General features: G+C 45.4%; 1 protein-coding gene across 1 annotated transcript in view; it reads left to right on the top strand.

The window, feature by feature from the left end:
- Nucleotides 1-4,565, top strand: part of LOC139412460 (Golgi apparatus protein 1-like) — a 67,842-nt gene extending 63,277 nt beyond the window's left edge. Inside the window, exon 22 of the mRNA XM_071159247.1 lies at nucleotides 4,504-4,565. Within this exon, the coding sequence (XP_071015348.1) occupies nucleotides 4,504-4,565 (62 nt within the window). The remainder of the gene's footprint in view (nucleotides 1-4,503) is intronic.
- The last annotated feature ends 6,058 nt before the right edge of the window (nucleotides 4,566-10,623 follow it).

The following is a 10,623-nucleotide window of genomic DNA, read 5'->3' as shown; positions in this document are numbered from 1 at the left end:
AATCACGGCCGGTTGTGATACAGCCCAGGATCGAACCAGGGTAAATGGTCTGAATACTTATGTAAATGTGATATTTCAGTTTTTATTTTTTGTTTTTGCTTTGTCATTATGGGATAATGTCTGTAGATTTATTAGGTAAAAAAAATGATATAATACATTTTAGTATAAGGCTGTAACGTAACAAAATGTGAAAAAAGTCTAAAGCACTGTATCTACTAGGCATCTACTAGGCATCTACTAGGCAATACAGGAAAGTGGCACAAGTTGCCTTGTGGGAGTTTGCTTCTGTAGCCGAAGTGGATTTTAATCTTCCACCTTGAAAGGTTCTGATGCATTCATTCTAATCTAACCACTTGGCTAATGGCTACTAGTCCAAGATACACTCTAATAACAGTCATTCTAATCTAACCACTTGGCTAACGGCTACTAGTCCAAGATACACTCTAATAACAGTCATTCTAATCTAACCACTTGGCTAACGGCTACTAGTCCAAGATACACTCTAATAACAGTCATTCTAATCTAACCACTTGGCTAACGGCTACTAGTTCAAGATACACTCTAATAACAGTCATTCTAATCTAACCACTTGGCTAACGGCTACTAGTCCAAGATACACTCTAATAACAGTCATTCTAATCTAACCACTTGGCTAACGGCTACTAGTTCAAGATACACTCTAATAACAGTCATTCTAATCTAACCACTTGGCTAACGGCTACTAGTCCAAGATACACTCTAATAACAGTCATTCTAATCTAACCACTTGGCTAACGGCTACTAGTTCAAGATACACTCTAATAACAGTCATTCTAATCTAACCACTTGGCTAACGGCTACTAGTCCAAGATACACTCTAATAACAGTCATTCTAATCTAACCACTTGGCTAACGGCTACTGGTCCAAGAGACACTCTAATAACAGTCATTCTAATCTAACCACTTGGCTAACAGGCTACTAGTCCAAGATACACTCTAATAACAGTAATTCTAATCTAACCACTTGGCTAACGGCTACTAGTCCAAGATACACTCTAATAACAGTCATTCTAATCTAACCACTTGGCTAACGGCTACTAGTCCAAGACACACTCTAATAACAGTCATTCTAATCTAACCACCCCCAACTCTCTGATCCTTTGGACGAAACCGGACCCCCACAGAAAGACTTTAATGTGCCTTTCAGTCCTCCCAGACCCTTGGTTGAGATGGGGCTGCAAAGAGAGGAACAAGGCATAACTCTACGTACTGTGTAACCTGCGTGCACACAGAGTTATCTCTTCTTATTTCAGTCACAAGCAGTTCATGACCTGGAACCAGTGGAGGCTGCTGAGGGGAGGACGGTTCATAATAATGGCTGGAATGGAGCAAATGGAATGGCATCAGTTGTTGATTGTTTTATTTACATTTTATTTAACCTTTATTTAACTAGTTAAGTCAGTTAAGAACAAATTCTTATTTACAATGACGGCGATACATTTCCACCTATTCCGCTCCAGCCATTACCACGTGCCCGTCCTCCCCAATTAAGATGCCTCGAACATGGTGCTAATCCTACAGCCTGGTATCTGCCAAACAGCCAACGCTCCCCAAAAAAGGAGAATTACTACAGACCTTGAGTCGGTTGTTGTGTTGGTGCAGTCGTCATCAATGCCAAATGAGAAGGTCCTCTTGTCTCTCAATGGATCCATTTGTTCTAGGATCAGTGGTTACCATGTTTTTCATTTGCACTGTTTTGTCTTTCACTTGTCTTCTTTTGTGTGAATAAATAAATAAATATAGGTGTGTTTGCACTTTTGTCATTGGGTTGGAGGTTTCAAAGAACTGGGGGGGGGGGGGGGTGTTCAGTAGGAGGACTGTGCAGGAAACAATTACTGTAGTAGGTCAATATTTTTTCCAGGTTCTATTTGTACTCCTGCAATATGAATGCTCCTTTTTGTTTGGCGTTTGGATAAGTATTATCCCGTTCGTCGACTCCGGTTGACAAAGGGTCCGGTTAACAGCTGACCTTTGATCAGGGCTTGATTAAGAACATAGAGTCAGTGAGCGGACTTTCACAGGACCTTAACTGTATCACCTTTTGATGGCATGGCTGCCCAAAACTGCATGGCTTGATTACAACGAACAGGCAGAATTTAACGCGCTGCTGCAGGTTACCTCTGGATTTCTTATAAAGCTACTAACAGGAGATTATATTCACCTGCGGACTAAACTAAACTTGGTTGCAACAAATAACCCACTTGGATAAAGCATCAGATCAGTTAATCTCTCATTGTTACTGTCAAGTGATTATCATTCCAGACAGCTGGTCTAGACTCTTTTTCCCCCCTCCTCCCCCAATAGAAGAATATGGAAGTAGTAGGCCTACATTTCATTCAAATGTTTCACCTTAAATGGCAAAATAATATAATATATGCCATTCTAAATACCTTTAGAGACTACATTTTTATTTGATTAAACAAGTTGCCAATAGATTATATAACTCAATCCCTATTTACTTACATATTTTCAATGTGCACTGTCCAGGGATATTTGACCACCGATCTTGATAATGGATGACCACCGATCTTGATAATGGATGACCACCGATCTTGATAATGGATGACCACTGTTCTTGATAATGGATGACCACCGATCTTGATAATGGATGACCTGGTACCATTACCAAATCACTGAAGCTGGAAACTCATATCTCCCTCACTAGCTTTAAGCACCAGCTGTCAGAGCAGCTCACAGATCACTGCACCTGTACATAGCCCATCTGTAAATAGCCCATCCAACTACTTCATCCCCATACTGTTATTTATTTTGCTCCTTCGCACCCCAGTACCTCTACTTGAACATTCATCTTCTGCACATCGATCACTCCAGTGTTTAATTGCTAAATTGTAATTATTTCGCCACTATGGCCTATTTATTGTCTTACCTCCCTTATCCTATCTCATTTGCACACATTCTATATAGACATTTTCTATTGTATTATTGACTGTATGTTTGTTTATTCCATGTGTAACTCTGTGTTGTTGTTTGTGTCGCACTGCTTTGCTTTATCTTGGCCAGGTCGCAGTTGTAAATGAGAACTTGTTCTCAACTAGCCTACCTGGTTAAACAAAGGTGAAAAAATAATAATATTAACTAGACTAAATCCTTCAAATGACAAAAATGTCATTGATAATCCATTGATAATGGATGACCACTGTTCTTGATAATGGATGACCACTGTTCTTGATAATGGATGACCACTGTTCTTGATAATGGATGACCACTGTTCTTGATAATGGATGACCACTGTTCTTGATAATGGATGACCACTGTTCTTGATAATGGATGACCACCGTTCTTGATAATGGATGACCACTGTTCTTGATAATGGATGACCACCGATCTTGATAATGGATGACCACTGTTCTTGATAATGGATGACCACCGATCTTGATAATGGATGACCACTGTTCTTGATAATGGATGACCACCGATCTTGATAATGGATGACCACTGTTCTTGATAATGGATGACCACCGATCTTGATAATGGATGACCACTGTTCTTGATAATGGATGACCACTGATCTTGATAATGGATGACCACTGTTCTTGATAATGGATGACCACTGTTCTTGATAATGGATGACCACTGTTCTTGATAATGGATGACCACTGTTCTTGATAATGGATGGCCACTGTTCTTGATAATGGATGACCACTGTTCTTGATAATGGATGACCACTGTTCTTGATAATGGATGACCACTGTTCTTGATAATGGATGACCACTGTTCTTGATAATGGATGACCACTGTTCTTGATAATGGATGACCACTGTTCTTGATAATGGATGACCACTGTTCTTGATAATGGATGACCACTGTTCTTGATAATGGATGACCACTGTTCTTGATAATGGATGACCACTGTTCTTGATAATGGATGACCACTGTTCTTGATAATGGATGACCACTGTTCTTGATAATGGATGACCACTGTTCTTGATAATGGATGACCACTGTTCTTGATAATGGATGACCACCGATCTTGATAATGGATGACCATTGCAGTCAATGTTATTTTAAAGACAATTGTATTTCATGGATTAGGTATAAATTGGAAACGAATGAAATAAGAAGAGTAGGCTAAACCATCAACAATTAGTTTTCAATTCATACAAGGTGTCGGGTAAATTACCACAGTAGATATGCCGTGGTAAACGAGGTAATACTTGATTTCAGTAGTATGGAATGATTAGCAAATAGATCAATTGCTCTTACTCTGTTCCTAAAGTAGAACTAAGTTGTTCCAATCAGAATACCAACCAGAGGGCAAAACAGTCATAAAAAATGTCGGTTACAATCCAGACTAAAAGATAACCTCATCATCGACGTTAGGGCGCGGCAAAATCGCTGGCAAATAGAGATCGCCAGTTTGTAGTCCTAAAAAACAGAAATGACCTACATCTGGTTGGTTCAGACATTCCTGTGTCAGAAATGACCTACCTCTGGTTCGTTCAGCCATTCCTGTGTCAGAAATGACCTACCGCTGGTTGGTTCAGACATTCCTGTGTCAGAAATGACCTACCTCTGGTTGGTTCAGACATTCCTGTGTCAGAAATGACCTACCTCTGGTTCGTTCAGCCATTCCTGTGTCAGAAATGACCTACCGCTGGTTGGTTCAGACATTCCTGTGTCAGAAATGACCTACCTCTGGTTGGTTCAGACATTCCTGTGTCAGAAATGACCTACCTCTGGTTGGTTCAGACATTCCTGTGTCAGAAATGACCTACATCTGGTTGGTTTAGACATTCCTGTGGGGGAAATGACCTACCTCTGGTTGGTTCAGACATTCCTGTGGGGGAAATGACCTACTTCTGGTTGGTTTAGACATTCCTGTGGGGGAAATGACCTACCTCTGGTTGGTTTAGACATTCCTGTGTCAGAAATGACCTACCTGTGGTTGGTTCAACCATTCCTGTGTCAGAAATGACCTACCTCTGGTTCGTTCAGCCATTCCTGTGGGGGAAATGACCTACCTCTGGTTCGTTCAGCCATTCCTGTGGGGGAAATTAATGAGGAAAGAATGAGGTTTTGGGATAAAGGTGGAAATAAGATCTGAGGTTAACACATAATTAGGAGTTCTTATTTTACCTTTACTTAATTAGGCAAGTCTTAAGAACAAATTCAAACAATGGCTGCCTGCCCCGGGCAAACCCTAATGACACTGGGCCAATTACGTTCCAGCCCCCTGCACATCCGCTCAAGAAAGAATCGGTCAGCAGGTGGATCTAGTTGATGATCCCTGGTATAAGATCTCCTAAACCTGTGTTTACCATAGACCTTATGTTCGGCGTTTATCCGCCCCAAAAACAATCATTTCTCCATAGGCTTTGGCCAACAAGTACTGGTGGAGATGTTAGTGCCCACAAAAAGTCGCCATTACTATTGCTCTCTGTGTTGGTTGCAAGTGAGTTTAGCTGTGCAGGTGATTTTAGCGTGTATTGATGGTTTAATGAGAAATCAGCTGGTCATAATCTGGTGGCTTTCCATGGTTGCAATTGGCCCCACGAGTCTTGCCAATGACTTTTAGGATGTGTGAACTAGTTACCCTCTACTGTCCTCCTAGAAAAAGTTAAGGAGTTGAATGGTACAAAATGTTAAATTAGGACGTTTCATGCTGTTAGAATGTTTCATAAACTATACTCTAGAAAAAAAGGTGATATCTAAAACCTGAAATGGTTATTTGGCTGTCCCCATAGGAGAACCCTTTGAAGAACCCTATTTGGTTCCAGGTTGAACCCTTTTAAGACCTGGAAGTATGTAGAACCAATCAGAGGTTGGGTATTCCTGAATGGGGCAGGGCTATGACTTCTTAAGTGCTACTCTGAGCTATAGCAATATATAATGGAAGCTTTGCCTTCTTAACTGCTTCTCTGAGCTATAGCAATATATAATGGAAGCTTTGCCTTCTTAACTGCTTTTCTGAGCTATAGCAATATATAATGGGAAGCTTTGCCTTAACTGCTTCTCTGAGCTATAGCAATATATAATGGAAGCTTTGCCTTAACTGCTTCTCTGAGATATAGCAATATATAATGGAAGCATTAACTTCTTAACTGCTTCTCTGAGCTATAGCAATATATAATGGGAAGCTTGGCCTTCTTAACTGCTTCTCTGAGCTATAGCAATATATAATGGGAAGCTTGGCCTTCTTAACTGCTTCTCTGAGCTATAGCAATATATAATGGAAGCTATGTCATTTTAACTGCTTCTCTGAGCTATAGCAATATATAATGGAAGCTTTGCCTTCTTAACTGCTTCTCTGAGCTATAGCAATATATAATGGAAGCTTTGCCTTCTTAACTGCTTCTCTGAGCTATAGCAATATATAATGGGAAGCTTTGCCTTCTTAACTGCTTCTCTGAGCTATAGCAATATATAATGGAAGCTTTGCCTTCTTAACTGCTTCTCTGAGCTATAGCAATATATAATGGAAGCTTTGCCTTCTTAACTGCTTCTCTGAGCTATAGCAATATATAATTGTTATGGTGAGTGAATGAGGACCCAAAAGCGAACTAACTTAAACAGAGCTTCTTTAATAACCAAACATAGGTAGGCTCAGATAGACCGGCAGATTCCGACAGGACAGGACAAGGTTACAGCAAACATGACGATAGTCTGGCTCAGGCATGAAACACAACAAACAAGAATCCGACAAGGACAGGAACAGAAACAGAGAGAGATATAGGGACCTAATCAGAGGGAAAAAGGGAACAGGTGGGAAACGGGGTGAATGGGTAGTTAGAGGAGACAAGGAACAGCTGGGGGAAAGCGGGGGAGAAAAGGTAACCTAACAACGACCAGCAGAGGGAGACAGGGTGAAGGGAAAGGACAGAGACAAGACACAACATGACAGTACATGACAGTACCCCCCCACTCACCGAGCGCCTCCTGGCGCACTCGAGGAGGAAACCTGGCGGCAACGGAGGAAATCCTCGATCAGCGCACGGTCCAGCACGTCCCGAGAGGGAACCCAACTCCTCTCCTCAGGACCGTACCCCTCCCAATCTACGAGGTACTGGTGACCACGGCCCCGAGGACGCATGTCCAAAATTCTACGGACCCTGTAGATGGGTGCGTCCTCGACAAGGATGGGGGGGGGGGGGGGGGAAGACGAGCGGGGGCGCGAAGGACGGGCTTGATGCAGGAGACATGGAAGACCGGGTGGACGCGACGAAGGTATCGCGGAAGAAGAAGTCGAACTGCGACAGGATTAATGACCCGAGAAATACGGAACGGACCAATGAACCGCGGGGTCAACTTGCGAGAAGCCGTCTTAAGGGGAAGGTTCTGAGTGGAGAGCCAAACTCTCTGACCGCGACAATATCTAGGACTCTTAGTTCTACGCTTATTAGCAGCCCTCACAGTCTGCGTCCTATAACGGCAAAGTGCAGACCTGACCCTCTTCCAGGTGCGCTCGCAACGTTGGACAAAAGCCTGAGCGGAGGGGACGCTGGACTCGGCGAACTGAGATGAGAACAGCGGAGGCTGGTACCCGAGGCTACTCTGAAAAGGAGATAGCCCGGTCGCAGACGAAGGAAGCGAGTTGTGGGCGTATTCTGCCCAGGGGAGCTGTTCTGACCAAGACGCAGGGTTACGAAAAGAAAGACTGCGTAAGATGCGACCAATAGTCTGATTGGCCCGTTCTGCTTGACCGTTAGACTGGGGGTGAAAGCCGGAAGAGAGACTGACGGAAGCCCCAATCAAACGGCAAAACTCCCTCCAAAATTGAGACGTGAATTGCGGACCTCTGTCCGAAACGACGTCTGACGGAAGGCCATGAATTCTGAAAACATTCTCGATGATGATTTGTGCCGTCTCTTTAGCAGAAGGAAGCTTAGCAAGGGGAATGAAATGAGCCGCCTTAGAGAACCTATCGACAACCGTAAGAATAACAGTCTTCCCCGCTGACGAAGGCAGTCCGGTGACAAAATCTAAGGCGATGTGAGACCACGGTCGAGAGGGAATAGGAAGCGGCCTGAGACGGCCGGCAGGAGGAGAGTTACCGGACTTAGTCTGCGCGCAGACCGAACAAGCAGCCACGAAACGACGCGTGTCATGCTCCCGGGTGGGCCACCAAAAACGCTGGCGAATGGAAGCAAGCGTACCCCGAACGCCAGGGTGGCCGGCTAACTTGGCAGAGTGAGCCCACTGAAGAACGGCCAGACGAGTAGGAACGGGAACGAAAAGAAGGTTCCTAGGACAAGCGCGCGGCGACGGAGTGTGAGTGAGCGCTTGTTTTACCTGCCTCTCAATTCCCCAGACAGTCAACCCGACAACACGCCCCTCAGGGAGAATCCCCTCGGGGTCAGTGGAGGCTACTGAAGAACTGAAGAGACGAGACAAAGCATCAGGCTTGGTGTTCTTAGAGCCCGGACGATAAGAAATCACGAACTCGAAACGAGCGAAAAACAGCGCCCAACGCGCCTGACGCGCATTAAGTCGTTTGGCAGAACGGATGTACTCAAGGTTCCTATGGTCAGTCCAAACGACAAAAGGAACGGTCGCCCCCTCCAACCACTGTCGCCATTCGCCTAGGGCTAACCGGATGGCGAGCAGTTCGCGGTTACCCACATCATAGTTACGTTCCGACGGCGACAGGCGATGAGAAAAATACGCGCATGGGTGGACCTTGTCGTCAGAGAGGGAGCGCTGAGAAAGGATGGCTCCCACGCCCACCTCTGACGCGTCAACCTCGACAACGAACTGTCTAGAGACGTCAGGTGTAACAAGGATAGGAGCGGATGTAAAACGATTCTTGAGGAGATCAAAAGCTCCCTGGGCGGAAACGGACCACTTAAAGCACGTCTTGACAGAAGTAAGGGCTGTGAGAGGAGCTGCCACCTGACCGAAATTACGGATGAAACGACGATAGAAGTTCGCGAAGCCGAGAAAGCGCTGCAGCTCGACGCGTGACTTAGGGACGGGCCAATCAATGACAGCTTGGACCTTAGCGGGATCCATCTTAATGCCTTCAGCGGAAATAACAGAACCGAGAAATGTGACGGAGGAGGCATGAAAAGTGCACTTCTCAGCCTTCACAAAAAGACAATTCTCTAAAAGGCGCTGGAGGACACGTCGAACGTGCTGAACGTGAATCTGGAGTGACGGTGAAAAAATCAGGATATCGTCAAGGTAAACGAAAACAAAGATGTTCAGCATGTCTCTCAGGACATCATTGACTAATGCCTGAAAGACAGCTGGAGCGTTAGCGAGGCCGAAAGGAAGAACCCGGTATTCAAAGTGCCCTAACGGAGTGTTAAACGCCGTTTTCCACTCGTCCCCCTCCCTGATGCGCACGAGATGGTAAGCGTTACGAAGGTCCAACTTAGTGAAAAACCTGGCTCCCTGCAGGATCTCGAAGGCTGAAGACATAAGAGGAAGCGGATAACGATTCTTCACTGTTATGTCATTCAGCCCTCGATAATCTATGCAGGGGCGCAGAGACCCGTCCTTCTTCTTGACAAAAAAAAACCCCGCTCCGGCGGGAGAGGAGGAGGGGACTATGGTACCGGCGTCAAGAGCTACAGACAAATAATCTTCGAGAGCCTTACGTTCGGGAGCCGACAGAGAGTATAGTCTACCCCGGGGGGGGGTGGTTCCCGGAAGGAGATCAATACTACAATCATACGACCGGTGTGGAGGAAGAGAGGTGGCCCTGGACCGACTGAACACCGTGCGCAGATCGTGATATTCCTCCGGCACCCCTGTCAAATCACCAGGCTCCTCCTGTGAAGAAGAGACAGAGGAAACAGGAGGGATAGCAGACATTAAACATTTCACATGACAAGAGACGTTCCAGGAGAGGATAGAATTACTAGACCAATTAATGGAAGGATTATGACAAACTAGCCAGGGATGGCCCAAAACAACAGGTGTAAAAGGTGAACGAAAAATTAAAAAAGAAATGGTTTCACTATGATTACCAGAAACAGTGAGGGTTAAAGGTAGCGTCTCACGCTGAATCCTGGGGAGAGGACTACCATCCAGAGCGAACAAGGCCGTGGGCTCCTTTAACTGTCTGAGAGGAATGTCATGTTCCCGAGCCCAGGTCTCGTCCATAAAACAGCCCTCCGCCCCAGAGTCTATTAAGGCACTGCAGGAAGCTGACGAACCGGTCCAGCGTAGATGGACCGACAAGGTAGTGCAGGATCTTGAAGGAGAGACAGGAGTAGTAGCGCTCACCAGTAGCCCTCCGCTTACTGACGAGCTCTGGCCTTTTACTGGACATGAAGTGACAAAATGACCAGCGGAACCGCAATAGAGACAGAGGCGGTTGGTGATTCTCCGTTCCCTCTCCTTAGTCGAGATGCGGATACCTCCCAGCTGCATGGGCTCAGCACCCGAGCCGGCAGAGGAAGATGGTAGTGATGCGGAGAGGGAGGCGACGGAGAGCGCGAGCTCCTCTCCACGAGCTCGGTGACGAAGATCAACCCGTCGCTCAATGCGAATAGCGAGTTCAATCAAGGAATCCACGCTGGAAGGAACCTCCCGGGAGAGAATCTCATCCTTTACCTCTGCGCGGAAACCCTCCAGAAGACGAGCGAGCAAGGCCGGCTCGTTCCAGCCACTGGAGAC

Source organism: Oncorhynchus clarkii, chromosome 6 (assembly GCF_045791955.1).
Source record: "Oncorhynchus clarkii lewisi isolate Uvic-CL-2024 chromosome 6, UVic_Ocla_1.0, whole genome shotgun sequence".
Lineage (NCBI taxonomy): Eukaryota > Metazoa > Chordata > Actinopteri > Salmoniformes > Salmonidae > Oncorhynchus > Oncorhynchus clarkii.
Note: the sequence above shows the minus strand (reverse complement) of the source record. Positions and strands in the feature narration are given on the sequence as shown.